This window comes from Zalophus californianus, chromosome 12, assembly GCF_009762305.2.
Source record: "Zalophus californianus isolate mZalCal1 chromosome 12, mZalCal1.pri.v2, whole genome shotgun sequence".
Taxonomy (NCBI): Eukaryota; Metazoa; Chordata; class Mammalia; order Carnivora; family Otariidae; genus Zalophus; species Zalophus californianus.
This window is the reverse complement of record NC_045606.1, coordinates 91483869-91499694: the sequence shown is the minus strand read 5'-3', so window position 1 is coordinate 91499694 and position 15826 is coordinate 91483869. Positions and strand designations below refer to the sequence as shown.

The following is a 15826-nucleotide window of genomic DNA, read 5'->3' as shown; positions in this document are numbered from 1 at the left end:
CACGCACACGCACACTGCCTCACCTCCTCACTTAACTTAGATGGGGCAAGACTCTTTCTAGATCACTTAGCTTCCACATCATGCTCCAGCTTTGGGGGCAGCCCTCTCTGCTTGGGTGCCTTGCTCTAGCTTTAGGCAAAGGAACTCACCAGGTCATTAGAGTAAATCCGACACCTCTGGGGGCGTCCCTTTGCCTTTAAGCATAATGCTAGCCCTAAGTCAGCCTGCACAGATGGACCCAGTGCCAACTAGTTCTTTACTAAAATGAACCTCCAGATGTGGAAACCCTAAGCCAGCTTATGCAACCTGCTACCAGAGGCCTGTCAAGGATACTCCGTGGCATAGGGGGCCGTGCGTGTGGACATATCATGCTTTAAATGTCTCCTGCTTCACATTATACGTATTTTTCAAATTTTTTAGTTGTTAGAGATCGATAATCGGTGTCCGGAATATGCCATGATAAGTGACTATTTTAAAACTTCCATGAAAAATTTCAAGATTGAAAAGATAAAGAAGATCAAGAACACAAAGCTCTTGAATACTTTTGAAAGGTTGGTGGCCATGTTCTCAGGTTTTTTGTTTTGTTTTGTTTTTAATGTAAAGTTTGAAAGGGTTAGTTAAGGGCTATACTTTACAACCTATTCACTGGTTTATTTTATAGTCAAGAGTTTCTTCAGTGTCTGGTTGTTTTTTTCATTTTGTAAACTGGAACTTCTTTCAGCTTCAGTTTTACGACTCTGATTTAATGTGTCTATCATTTAAAAGTTCTCACAAATTCACTTTTCTGTGTCTGGTGCATTCATGTTAGAAGCTCCATTCTGAAAATGGGTGGAATCCAATTTTAAGATGATTAGACTTTATTGGGATTAATGTCATTAACCATAGTGGGAGAGGAATGCTTTGGGTGTTAAGTCTCACATTTTCTCTATTAGGAAAAAAATGAAGATGAACAACAGAGTGGAAAAAATTCTGTTTTATGCAACAAGCCGCATCCATGTGGAATCTATCTGTAAGAATAATTTTGACTGGATCTTACATGGAACTGGTGAAACCAAACACGGAAAAGGTTTGTGCTGGAATAGAGAAGCGTGAATAGTAGAGTCATAAGTCAGGCTCTGTTACGAGGTAGAAGCCATGATTTGGTACTAACCAGCATGTGTGGGCTTTTGCATGCATGGAGAATTAAGCTCATGTTAACCTTAACTGCCCAAATTAGAGTGGTACATTGATTTGGGACTTGATTGCTGTATCATAGCCCTGCTCCCATCTTGGGTTTTTTGGGAGGTGGAAGGATGGAGGGGTCTCATACATGTTTGCAACCTCTTTTACCTGTTGGTTACATTGTCTAGCATTACTATTCACTTCTACCTATGGCTCTTCCCGACTTAAGTCCAGCCCTGCGAAGCTACTGCAAGTGGCCTGCCATTACCACTGATGGGTTCTTTTTTCTCTTTTTTTTTAAAGATTCTATTTATTTGAGAGAGCAAGAGAGAGAGCAGGAGTGGGCGGAGGGGGGAAGGCAGAGGGAGAAGCAGGCTCCCCGCTGAGCAAGGAGCCCAATGCGGGGCTCGATCCCAGGGCCCTGGGATCATGACCTGAGCCGAAGGCAGATGCTTAATGACTGAGCCACCCAGGTGCCTTCCTCTGTTCATTTTTTAATAAGATTATTTTTTGGTGTTGGGTTGTACCTTCCATGTAATTCTTAAAACAAGCAAACACAACAAATCACTCGTTTTAAGAGAACAACTAATAGTATATCAAGTTTCAAAGTGGGCTCAACTCCTACAACGAAGATTAAATTCACACACGCTGCAGAAAGCAAGAAACCCGTCAGTCAGCCAAAAAATATTTTTGAGTGCCTTCTACACACACTCCCGTACTGGGAGACATAGCTGTGAGCAGAGTAGACATGGCCCCCACCAAAATTACTTCATGTAATTAATGAAATGATTGCAACTGTGTAACTACTGTGGAGGGAGTGAACAGGTCCTATGGACATCTAACCTGGCTGGAGAGTTGTTCCCAGGCGAAGGCACAGGAGGGACCATCTACATCACAGAGTCCCTGTGGAGAGTGAGTGACAAGTGGAGTAAGATACGGTACCACAGGAAGGAGCTGAGACTTGACCCTGGGGGTATGGGAAGCTAATGAAGGAGTTTAAGCTGGGGAATGACTTGATGAGAATTTCATGTGTATTAAGTTTAAATGCATCAGTAAAGGGGCGCCCGGCTGGCTCAGTTGGAAGAGCATGCGACTCTTGATCTCAGGGTCGTGAGTTCAAGTCCCATGTTGGTGTAGAGATTACTTAAGTAAATAAATAACGTAAAAAAAAAAAAGCCTCACTAAAACTTACCTAGAAATGTTTGGAGAAAGCCGGGTGACCACCTTGTCTCTCTTATGTTAGAGCTCAAAGGAATATTTATTGTAGAAAATGGAAATACGGTACATACGTGTTCTTAGGTTTTGGCCCTGATTGGCTCTGATAGTGACAGGCATGGGCATGTAGTCTGTTTTTCCTATACATGAAAGGGCACTGAAACCCTCTGAAATATATCCCGATAGTTTGATAGTGTTACTCACTATCACTTTTCCTTTAACTTGATAAAAGAAGAGAGTTCCTAATAGCCAAGAAAACCCTCTGTGAGTGGTGTGGAACAAAGAGACAAAGATGGAGTCTGCAGTTCTCACAGATGGGCAAGGTGTCTGTTCAGAAACTGTGCCCCTTTTTCCCATGTCACCTTCCCTTGAGAGGGTGGTGATCCTTCTACCCAGCCTGCCTCCTATTACCGGGAGTTAGGAGGTATTTTTGTGTTGTTTGTATTTATTTTTCATCCCAACTTTCCCCTTGCATCACCTGTGATGGTATCAGTCCTGGCTAGATTGACCAGGGTATGAACCGTTGCGCCCATAATCTTAAAAAGTTCAGGCAGTTCTAAAAGAGGCCAAGTGGTGGACCTCAGAGATACTGCTCCTCTCTGAGGGAAAACAAAGCCCCCCCTTTCACACACGTGGAACCTCTCCCATCAGGCTGTTATCTGCATGCTTTTGCATGTGACTGTGTTAAGCAGACTATCAGGGGAGTAAGATGTGCCTGGAAAGATAGGAGGGCTCTGGGCTACCTTTTGATAAATTGGAAGTGGGAAGAGAGCATCTGATGGGAGATTGAAGATCAGAGGGGAAGACAGGGTAGTTGGAGAGTTGATAAGGGCCTGGAAGCAGGAGCCAAAGGCAGCCGTTTAACCGACTGAGCCCCCAGGCGCCCTCCTCTGCCACTGAGCAGTCTGCACTAAGGATGAGAACAACAGTTAGGTAAAAGCCACTCAACTTCACAGTCAGAGGAGATGATGAAAACTCTGATTTGGATAAAAAGTGGAAGCAAGGTGAAATTAGAAAAAGAAGCACATGTTTGGGGGCGGAGCTTCACAAAGAAGGACCGGTCCTGGTTACCAACTGGATTCAAGAGGCCTGATGGGAGGCACGGAAGGCCAGGGAACATATTTGGGATCCAGGGTGCTGCAGGCATCGACATCTATAAACTCTCCCAAGATTCTGCAACCCAGGGACCGCCCAGTGGTTGGAAAGAAAGAAACAAAAGTGTTATTTTTGATTATATGAGTGTCTATGTAGAAAACCCAAAAGAATCTATGGAGAATGGGAATGGTGGTATTCTGCCCAGGAAGTGGGAAACGTGTTCTTGTGCCACAGACTCCCGTCCGTCATCCCTGACGGCCCAGCATGGTGGGGCCCAGGATGCCTGAAGAACCCAGTCAGAGCCAGCTTGACCCTCGTGGACTCCCAACCTAGAGGAAGGTCCCTTTCCCTGGTCTTATTCAGAGTTCTTTCTAGATAACAAAGCCTATTTTTTTGCAATGCATATCTAGATCCTATTTTGGTAACAAAAGCTGACCATGATTCTTTCTCCTTAAAGATTCCTTCCAGTGATTCTTACTCTTTCTGAGGCAAAGAATATGTCTGGCTAAAATAAAAGATGTTACATTTCAAGAATTACAAAAAGAAAAGAAAAGCACAATATTATCCCATTATGTCAATTATACTAGATAAATGAAAAAAATGAATAAGTAGATTACAAGACGACATATTGTGAAGTCTAAATATGACCTCTAGGGCAAACATAAGCTAGCTAGGCAAAAAAACAAGACAAAACAAAACAGTTGGGAGAGGAGTGTTTATGAAGACCAGAGACTGACAAAGGCCAGGGAGGCTGTAGACAGCACAGGACATTTAAGGTCTGGTGGGAATGACAAAGGATAAAGCTGGAGCTGGAGGTCGGTGTCCGATCCTGAAACATCTGCAAGCCTCTCTCTCTCTCCCTCTCTCCCTCTCCCCCCCCACCCCCTGCTTGTGCTCGCTCTCTTTCCTCTCTCTCTAATAAATAAATAAATTTTTATTTATTTATTAGAGAGAGAACACAAGCAGGGGGAGTGGCAGGCAAAGGGAGAAGCAGGCTCCCCGCTGAGCAGGAGCCCGATGTGGGGCTCAATCCCAAGACCCTGAGATCATGACCTGAGTCAAAGGCAGACGCTTAACCAACTGAGCAACCCAGGCGCCCCATAAATAAATCTTTTTTTTAAAGATTTTATTTATTTATTTGACAGAGAGAGAGAGACAGCGAGAGAGAGTGAGTAGGGGGAGTGGGAGAGGGAGAAGCAGGCTTCTGCCGAGCATGGAGCCCGATGTGGGGCTCGATCCCAGGACCCTGGGATCATGACCTGAGCCAAAGGCAGCCGCTTAACTGACTGAGCCACCCAGGCGCCCCCATAAATAAATCTTTTAAAAAGTAGCTGAATAATCAAATCAGTACTGAGACTTTATTACAAAATAGAAAAAAATAACAAATATAAAAGTAACTCAGTGCCATTAAAATATGCACAACTATCTATGAATGTTGCAAATAGGTTTTATGGCTTTATCAAGCAATAAAAATGCACACTCAAGAAAAATACGGATGAAATTTTTGTCTATTGATTTTATTCCATTTGCTTTAAGTCAAATATATTTTTACCAGTAACTCCATACTATTTATTTGACACCTTTTACATGCATAACTGCAGTTCACATATCTGGAAAGATTTGCTTTCTGAAAGATAACTTGGAATTGGAAAGAGTGAACAACTGTGTTATGAGTAGCCTAAGTTGTTGTCATAAAATTCTTGTACTGAAGATTGTGTATGTTTTTTCTTGGGAGCTTCTCAGAATCATTTAGTCTTATTTCAAAACAGTGGTTGTTTTTTTTTTTTCCTCAGCCCAGCAAGTGTGGAGTGGGAGTAAAGAGACGCTAGGGGTGGGCAGCAAGAAGAAAATTAGCAGTTTTAGGTGGAGAATGAGAGAGGAAATGATCTGTAAGACACAAACACAACTTAACATTTTTCTTTCATGCTGTGTATAGACCATTAGTATAGGAGTAAATGGCTCTGTCCCCCTTAGTAACTCAAGAGGGCGTCCCTGTGTTGTAACACCATATACCAGAATTAATAACTACATCTGATGCATCGGAAAAGAAAGGGCAGAATGACTTGTTCTATTTTTTAAATCAGAGAAATGTATATGTCTTAGAAAGATTTCCTTACAAAATAGCTTAAATTGTTTAGAAGTTCCAGAAATTGACCTATGAGAAACGGCTCTTTGCAGACACTTAAAAATGACTTATGACTGTCCTAGGATGCGCAGAGATGGGTAGTGTGATACAGAGTTTGTGTGATAGTTTGTAGAGGGTGACCATCAAAAGAGAGATAATAAAAATAAAGAAGGCACAGAGGTGCCTGGGTGATTCCATCGGTGAAGCGTCTGACTTCAGCTTGGGTCATGATCTCGAGGTTCTGGGATCGAGCCCTGAGTCAGGCTCCCTGCACGGTGGGAAGTCGGCTTCTCCCTCTCCCTCTCCGTCTCCGTCTGCCCCTCCCAACTTGTGCATGCTCTCGCTCTTTAATAAATAAATAAATAAATAAATAAATAAATAAATAAATAAAATCTTTAAATAAAAGTAAAATAAAGAAGGCACAGCCTCTATACTTGGGATAGCAGAGTAGTATAGAATGCATCTGTAGTTGGTCATCTGGTAAAACTGAGGAGCTAGAACAGGCTAGGGAGGAGGGTCGTTGGCAATGATGGAGGTGGAGTGGGTGGCCCAATAGGATTGTGGTGGGATGATGATTGTCATTTGTGTCCTTGGCCATTTTCCAATTATCTACTGGCCTACTTTATTAGATTATAAAAAGATCCGTATGGACACTTAAAAAATTTTTTTTAAGATTTATTTGTTTATTTGAGAGAGAGAGAGAGAGAGAGAGCGAGGGCGAGCACACAGAGGGAGAGCGAGAAGCAGACTCCCAGCTAAGTGGGGAGCCCGGTACGGGGCTCCATCCCAGGACCCTGGGATCATGACCTGAGCCGAAGGCAGACGCCTAACCGACTGAGCCACCCAGGCGCCCCTGGATACTGTTTCTTATTTTTTATTTTTTTTTAAAGATTTTATTTATTTGAGAGAGAATGAGAGAGAGAGCACATAAGAGGGGGGGAGGGTCAGAGGGAGAAGCAGACTCCCTGCTGAGCAGGGAGCCCGATGCAGGATTCAATTCTGGGACTCCAGGATCATGACCTGAGCCGAAGGCAGTTGCTTAACCAACTGAGCCACCCAGGCGGCCTGGATACTGTCTTTTAAATATAAGCTTGTTTTGGTCACACATCAGTAAAAAAAGAAAGACACAAATACAACAGGAAAAAAAGATATGGAAAAGCAGTTCCAAGAAAGAGCATACAAAATATGCCAATAAGCATATGGGAAGATGCTTAATGCCGCTAGTATTAAAAGAAATGGATATTAAAATCAGACTTTTTGGGGCGCCTGGGTGGCTCAGTCGTTAAGCGTCTGCCTTCGGCTCAGGTCGTGATCCCAGGGTCCTGGGATCGAGCCCCGCATCGGGCTCCCTGCTCCGCGGGAAGCCTGCTTCTCCCTCTCCCACTCCCCCTGCTTGTGTTCCCTCTCTCGCTGTGTCTCTCTCTGTCAAATAAATAAAATCGTTAAAAAAAATAAAATAAAATAAAATCAGATTTTTTTTGCACTTTATATTGACAAAAATTAAAAGGATAGTTGATATCCAATGTTGGCAAGGTTTGGAGAAATGGGACTTTCTCCATTGCTGGTAAAATCTTTAGACTGCTTCTGGAGGGCAGTTTGTATTATCTGTCAAAATGTAATATGCTCATGTCCTTTGACTCAGCCATTATAGTTTTGCAATCTGTTCTATAGAAATACTTACACAGGCTCTCAAAGGTATATTTACTCGGATGTTTTAAAAGTATTTATTTAGACGTGTTCTTGGTAATAGAAAAAAAATAAAAGCCACCTACATCTTAATCAATACGAGAGTAGTTAAATTATGATACATCCATACAATGGAATCCTGTGCAGCCACTACAAAGAATGAGGTGGGGTTAAATGGGGTGACAGCAAAATTCCTAGGACTGGAGTGTAAAAAAATGCAGAACAGTTCATTCAGTGTAATCTTCTTAATGAACAAATAGAAGAACATCAAACTGTACCAGAGTAAATGTGTTATATATGTATGTAAATGCCTAGAAATAGGTGAGAAAGTCCCCATCAAGTCAGTGACTGTGTTTGGGAGGGACGGTGGGTTGGGAAATGGTAGGTCAGTATAGGTGGACTTTCATTTCTTATTCTAAATATAGTTGAACATCATTTACTCAGAATATCCATTATCTGACCTATTCAGGATGAGTAGTATTTCTGGAATTCAAACACCTAAATTATAAAAAAAATAAGTAATAAAAAATAAATACGATAAATGAAAAAATATTAAGCACTTGTTACCATAAATAAAATGAATTCATTTTACTAATTAACTTCTGCATACAAAATCAGAATTTTCAAATATATATACGCATTTATTTTTTAATTTTTAAAAAAATTTTATTTAGTGTGAGCAGTGGGGGAGGGGCAAAGGGAGAGGGAGAAAGAATCTCAACCGGACTCCCCACTGAGCACTGAGCCCGACATGGGGCTCAGTCCCATGATCTTGAGATCATGAGCCTGATCAAGAGTCAGATGCTTAACTGACTGAGCCACCCAGGCACCCCCACATTTCTTTTAAAAAGACAGAGAAAACTGGGGCACTGGGCTGCTCAGTCAGTTAAGCAGCTAACTTCCACTCGGGTCATGATCTCAGGGTCTGGGGATAGAGCCTCGTGTCAGGCTCCCCATTCAGCGGGAGTCTGCTTCTCCCTTTCCCTCTGCATACACGCCCCGACCCCATGCTGTCTCTCTCAAATAAATAAAATCTTAAAAAAAGAGAGAAAAGAGAAAAGTTATCTGGCAATGACAAAAATTAAAATAGGAAATTTTAATTTGTCAGGAGATCACTGTTGATCTGCTGTGTATAGAAACCTCAGTGATGCAGGGGTGCCTGGATGGCTCAGTTGGTGAAGCCTCGGTCTCTTGATTTAAGCTCAGGTCATGATCTTGGGATTGTGAGATGAAGCCCTGCCTCAGGCTCCGCACTGAGAGTGGAGTCCTGCTTGGGATTCTTTCCCTCCCTCTGCCCCTCCCCTGCCGCACACACGCATGGGCGCGCTCTCTCTCTCTCTCTCTCTCTCAAATAAAGTGTAAAAAAAAAGAGACCTGAGTGATGCAGAAGTTGCTTTACGGTTGAGGAGGACGATAGATGAACTGTTTTGGAAAGGTCTACCAGGGTCAGTTGCTTGCCTGTGCTATGCCCCTCTCTTTCACATTTTCTAGGACCTTTCCATCTGTAGTAAATGACCTTTGTTCCTTAAAATGTACACATTAGAAAAAGGCCTCTGCTGGAGTATCGTTGGTTCATCAAGTTACAATTCAGCTCACCCTGCAGGATTTGCATGAGTTGGGCTGCTGTGATATCACCACTTGGTTACTGTCCTGGGTGGCTCACACCATCCCTGGGGGCCACTGCACAGTAGCAAGTGTTTCTGTTAGTTCAGTAGGGTTATATACTGGATTCCAAGAAACATTTTTTTCAGTGCAAAGGAAAGTTTATCAGTATCAGTAAGGTGTTGATGACACATGCTTAGGGGATGCTTATCATCTGATGGTATGTAAATAATCTTACAAACTACGTGCCTTCTTTCATAATAATTCTTTACCCTTTCTCTTTTTCTGATGATTTCTAGGAATTTACTTCACAAAAGATGCCATCCATTCCCATAAAAATTGCCAAGGTGATACCAAAAACATCGTTATGTTTGTAGCTCGAGTCCTGGTTGGAAATTTTACGCAAGGAGAGATGGGAAGCACCAGCCCTCCCCCACCACCATATGACAGCTATGTGGATATAAGGTTGAATCCCTCCGTTTTTGTCATCTTCGAGAAAAATCAGATTTACCCAGAATATGTGATTGAATATACTGAACTAGACAAACCCTGCGTGATCAGTTAGGAGTGATGAATACAGAGTCATAAAGGAGGCCATCACCCTTCTCTTCACTTACTGAGCCAGATTGCCCCAGATAATACATTTTTACATTTCTCATCTAGTTATCAAATGCCTTAGATCAGTGGTTCCCAAACTTTGCTACACATCTGAATCGTCTGGGAAGCTTTTTAACAAGTCCAATGTTCAGATCGCACCCCGTGCCAACTAAATCACTGTTTCTGGTGTGAGAGCTGGGCAGTGGTACTTTTTTTAAATCCCAAGGATTCAAATGTGTCATGGAGTTTGGGAACCACTGTCTTAGATATAACTGAGAAAGACGGATTTCTAAAACATCTGTAACTGCCAACAAGTTTCTCGCCCAGCTACTCTTCGTTTACTGTATGACATGGTTAAATCTTGGTTAAATTGAAAGAAAATTAATTTGGGCAATTTGAGAGAAATCTAAAAATGCCTATGGAAGTAAGGACATAAGACCGTACCGCCTTGGATAGAAGATTATGGAAGGTTGTGGGGGGCGGTTAGGAAAATGCGGTGGCGGTGGGGAGGAGAGAAAAGGTAATTTAAATGCCATTACAGATGTAACTGTACCGTACCTTCGTGGTAAAACTGAGTTGGGGCACACATTTCTTTATATCTAACGTTTATTTAGGGGACCCCATCCAGGCTCGTTCTCTGGAATGCAATGAAAAGAGCCACAAACTGGGGCTCAGAGAGAAGCAGCCAACTGGAGTTAACTGCCCATTTGGGTTCTTTATATAATTATGGCAGAGTAGACATTTATATTCCAATATATGATTATAGAGAAGGTTTTCAGGTTGGACTTTCAGGAAGTGTCTGTATTGTGGGGGGTCTGAGTTGTAGTAACCAGACTCACAGAAGCATGACTGATAAACCTGTGCTAGTGTAGTTGTTCGCTGTAACAGATGAGGATCACCGAGGAATTAGGAGCAAGGCCATCCCTACTGAAGGATAGGCCCCTTAAGGAGGCGAGATTTGTTTCTTGGTGAACACGGAACCAGAACAAAGAGAACAATGCCTCAAACAGGTCTTACACCTGCAAGGGGCTTCTTTTTTTTTTTTTTTTCCTAAATATAACGGACTGTATGGAATTGAAGTACAATCAGCTTTTAAAGCAGATGAGGTTCCTGGACCAAGATTTCTTTCCTTATCACGAATCAGATTTTTCCTTCCAGTTTTAATTTTCAGCATTCTGTACCATTCACCAGTTTCCTGTTATAACTCCTGCCAGCAGACATATTATAAAAGTTAATTAGCACTAGAGTTGATTTTATGTTAGTCAGATTGTAGATCAGTACAAACATCTCCACAACCCCTTGGCTTAAAGGACTCCACCAGTAACAAATGTATAGAGATTTTTTAGGGCAGGGTTATTTTCTGGTAGGCTTGTCACAAATAGTTACTCGCTTTTTTTTTTTTTATGGTGGTATGTTTTGGAGCTTTCGTTTCCTGATCTTGGTTCTCACATTTTCAGAGATGCAGTTTGTCCAAATCTGATTGCCCATTAGGCATCTCTACTTGGACATTTCACAGACACCTCTAAAGCAACATGTCCCCAGTGGAATTCTCAATCTGCCTCCTTCAAACGAATCACCTTCTCCCCGAGTATTCTGTGTCCAGAAGTCATCCTTGACTTCTTGCTGTCCTTCTTCCAAGCTGTTCCCAAGTCTAGTTTTCCTTCTTAAATATTTCTTTGGCCCCTTCTGAGTTGTTCTTTACTTAGCAGTAAGAATGGTCATATTTTAACATTTTTTTTTACGTAATAATCTTTAAAAACACAAATCTGATCATGCCTTTAGAATAAAGGTCAAAATCATTATTATGGCCCTACATGATTTCTCCCTTCCCTGCCCTCTATCATTTATTTTCTTCTACCCAAGCCACTCTGGCTTACTTTTAGTTCTTTGGTACACCTTTTCCCCTAGCTCAGTGGTTCTCAATGAGTATGCCTGCCTTTTTTTTTTTTTTTTTTTTGGACAAATACATTGTAACATCTGCTTTATTATCCTTAAAGTGCAATCCAATAGTAATATACTCTACCTACACATGATTTCAGAAATAAATTTAAAATTAATTAAAATTAACATTAGCATAAAAGGAAAATAAAAGTTACATTACTTGGGCATGACTATATTAGAAGACTTAAGTAATCAGATGTTTACACCTACTTATAATGGGCAAATTTACAAGAAGGTAGATGATCAAAATTGCCTTTATACAAAGTATGGGAAAATGAAAAAGCAGGGATAGGAGTGGACCTTAGAATAAAAACTGGTGATGCATAACTTTTTTGAATATGATAGTACTTACAAGAGAAATATCGAAATAGCCTTAATTGAAATAAAGATACTATGCAAGAAAATCTACAGACTGTCGACATGGAGAAAATGAGGAAATATTCTATTTTTTGCAGACGAGCTGTAGGTCATACAGGAATGTCTAGTGAGACATTCAAAATTCGTGTAGGGTGCAGAATAGTTTCTTATTGTGAGGAACTGTCCAGTATGTTGCAAGATGTTCGGCATACTTGGCTCTCATAATACTAAGTGCCAATAGCACCCTCTCCTCCCCCCAGCTATAGGGCGACCATAAACCCTATCAGATCTACTCACCCTTTCCAAAGCAGTCACATTTTGTCACATCCCATTTGTTGGCCTGAGAGCACTCCGAGGTGATACAATCTACTTACATACAAGAATTTCTTTAAAAACCCATTTAACACCCCAACTCTGTTAAAATGGAAAAACAGAAAGAAAGAAATCGGTAATGAAACTAAAAGGATTTTCAGTATGTAAATGCTCAGGCATGACTGTGCTATCTGTCCGACATCATGAAGTAGATATTTACTCCTACTTAGAGTGAATAGGTTTGAATTTCAGAGTCGTTCCGAGGCTACTTCTGATAAAGAAGTACAGGAAAATGAAAGATGAGAGGTATGGGTGACTCGAGGATGAAAATCAATGTTAGAGTGAGTCATAACAGACCACATACCTTCTCTGTATGTGGTAAGGGAAAGAGTGCAACTGGTATAAGGATAACAGATTGTCTAAGAGGGAGGGGCACCTGGGTGGCTCAGTCGTTGGGCGTCTGCCTTTGGCTCAGGTCATGATCCCAGGGTCCCGGTATCGAGTCCCACGTCGGGCTCCCTGCTCCGCGGGAAGCCTGCTTCTCCCTCTCACACTCCCCCTGCTTGTGTTCCCTCTCTTGCTGTGTTTCTCTCTGTCAAACAAATAAATAAAATCTTAAAAAAAAAAAAAGATTGTCTAAGAGGGAAAAATGAATGATATTCTCTCCAGCGAGCTGTAGGTCCTACATAAATGTCCAGCAGGACATTAAAGAGGCGAATAGGGTACAGAATAATTCTTCGTTGTGTGGGCCTAACCCATCCACTGCAGGACATCCGTTCTCCCTGGCTGCCTCCACTCAGTGCCAGTAATAGTTCTCACCGATTATGAAGCCAACAACCCATCCACTTCCAAAGTACCACAGTGAGAACCACTGACTTAGTTAATGTCTAGCATCCTCAGATTCACTTACTTTTACCTCCATAAGGAGTCCTTCTATGGAGTAGATGAGATGCTTGCTTCCCCAAACCCCAGGTTGTTAAAAAACCGTGTGTCCTCCTTTGTTCATGTTTAGCATCTCTCCAACTTGTGGTTGTCTGCTTTCTGCATTAGAATGTAAGCTCCTCGAGGGCTGAGTCAACCCGTCTTGTTCACTGTACCATACCTGTTACTTCGCTGAGTGTTTGATACGTGGATACCTTGGACACATTGTGTTGAATAAAGTAAGCTCGGCTGTTTACAGTCCAGCCGTTGAGTTGTATTTCTTCTTCTTCAAGCATAATTTGAGACTATCCAATAAAGAGAAATATTAATTTTGCCCTGCTGTCTGAATCGACTGTATTTATTTCTAGGTATCTCCAAAAAGGTAATCAGCGGCAGACACTAACTTATTCAGTGGGGGCTAGAGGATGTGTTTGCCCCTTCTGGCTTTTTCATTCCAGGACTTGATGACCAAAGAGCTTCAGTAAGAGGCAGGGTGGTGGTGATGGCATAGCCCACGGTTGGTCGGCACATCTTTTGTCTCAGGGCTTAAAGAAGGAGAGGCTGAAAGCTGTGAATATACCTTTTCTCCTTTGGTCCCAGGGGTGGGTACAGGGCCTGGCTGAAGCACAAAAGGTTAAAAATATCCTATCAGTCTCTCCTTCAAAAGCCCTTCTCCACTCATTCTTTTTGAATCACAAAGCTTTGGATGGAAAGAAAGAGGAAGAAAATCCCTAGAGGGCAGCATAAATTTGATTCAAGCGAAGGTAAAACCCATTGGATTTGAATCTCAATGTAAATAACGTACAGCCAATGCGTTGCTCTCGAAGCACCCACGTTCAAATACACAAAAATGCTAGCAAACCCAAGCGTGGGCAGATTTGATTTTTCCCCAACTAGTTATTTTTTGTTTGTTTATTGCTTTGTCATCAAAGGCTCCCCACTTTCCAGAAATGTTTGTTTGAGAAGATTCTATTTAGTCTTAATTTTTTGTTCTACGCTTGGGAAGAGTGGCCATTCGCTGGTTTCTGTGGTGGAAGGAGAGCTAGGGAGCAATGGTTTCAGAGTCCTACCTTTGCCACCGTAGAGATAGCTACTTTACTGCCCGTAATGGGCAATGTATGCTTGGGGCTAAACGCGTAGTTAGAGCCACCGGGGCCATGTTGAAGGACGCAGCTGGGAAAGAGCAGGGGAGAACAGGTTCCATTTAGGTTATAAGTGGGATACTAACTGCAGGTCTTCGGAGTGACTTGTTCAAAAGAGATAAGCATGCCTGGAGCAGTCAGCAGTTTGTTGGAGAGCTAGCTTCAGAATCTGAGTTGGAGGACATCAGAACTCACAAGGAACTGCCTGAATCCTAAAAGCTCAGCTCCTAAAATACCACTCCAATCTCAGCCTTCTGTGTTTCTCTTTTCCATTCTCTTGTGGATCTTCTCGCCCTCTTCACCCATTCCCTGATGTCTCCCTGTGCCACCTGAAACTACATTCCCCTCTAGTCTGCTCTGGGGACTTTATTTTCCTCCCTTAACATGCTTCTCCATGAAGCTCATTTATTCCCATACTTTAGTTATCACACTTCTGCTTCCAGAATCTGTACCTCTGCTGAGGGGTCAAATAACTTACCCAAAGTTTCGTGGCTAATGAGTAACAGAACCAGCATTCCGAACCCCTGGAGTCTAGCTCCAGAACCCACGTATTAACCACACTGATAGGCTTCCTCTCTAAGGGAGCGGTCCCCACTCCTTCCCTCTGACTTCCCCCCCCCCTTCCCCCATTAGCTCCTGCACATACTCCTGATCCCACCTCCACACCTCTCGGAGACTTGTAGCCTGCAGTTCTACCTCCCCACTCAAGTCCGCCATCTTCCTTCAAACATTTACTGTGGACAGCCCACCCAACACTCCTGGCCTGAGGTCTCCGTAACCTCTTTGTCTTCAACATCTTCACTTCCAGGCACCCACATCCATTGCCCTACTGCTGTGAGAATTGCTGTAGAACTGCTCTTTCTGAAATTGTAAACTAATATATATCCTTCCTCTGCTGAGCGCTTTAGCTCTCTTGCACTCACATTTCCTACATCTGCTTTCTCTACACACATGCAGCCCCTTCTGACCTTCACTTCCTTCCTTACCGACCCCCGAGCCCGTTCAGCACCTGACTGCTCTTTCAGTTAATACTTTCCATCATCCACAGCCTATGACCTGACATCCCATCTGTTTGGCAAACCTAGCAGAGGATTCATCAAAATCAGTCTCTATAAACGAGTACTTTCATTTTTGTTAATTTATTTTTTTAACATTGAGTACTTTTAGAATTAGCAGAGCAGTTTGGATTAATACCACTAGGCATGCCTGGTATTCAGATTTGGCAAAGCCCTCTGCCCGCTCACCTGTCCTCTGTCCACATTCCCCCGTCTGCACAGGACAGCCGTGTTAAACCTCCACCAGCCTCCTCCCGTGATTCCCCACCTATTCTCCGTTAACAACACAAATGGCTATTGCATCTTTTCTACCTCATCTTAAGCCTACAAACTTGTCTTTTTATGTACTCATCCTTGCTTCTTTTTCTCTTGTCTAAATGGAAGAGGTATTTCTCCCGTCTGAGGTTTATTCTTCCAGTGTCCCGTCTCTCCCACTGCCTTAAGAAAATCACCCACTGAATTATCATTCTTCTCAGCCAAATTTTCAACTTTGCCCTCTTACTGGCTCTGTTCACTTGGCATATAACTGTGCTTGTCTCTCCTACAATAAAACACCACTCTCAATCTTATGTCTTCCTCTAATCATTTTATCACTACCTTACCTTTTCAAATAACTT

General features: G+C 42.4%; 1 protein-coding gene across 1 annotated transcript in view; it reads left to right on the top strand.

The window, feature by feature from the left end:
- Positions 1-13346, top strand: part of LOC113911218 (zinc finger CCCH-type antiviral protein 1) — a 56636-nt gene extending 43290 nt beyond the window's left edge. Inside the window, exons 12-14 of the mRNA XM_027573516.2 lie at positions 421-551; positions 933-1066; positions 9184-13346. Of these exons, the coding sequence (XP_027429317.1) occupies positions 421-551; positions 933-1066; positions 9184-9449 (531 nt within the window). The 3' untranslated portion in view covers positions 9450-13346. The remainder of the gene's footprint in view (positions 1-420; positions 552-932; positions 1067-9183) is intronic.
- The last annotated feature ends 2480 nt before the right edge of the window (positions 13347-15826 follow it).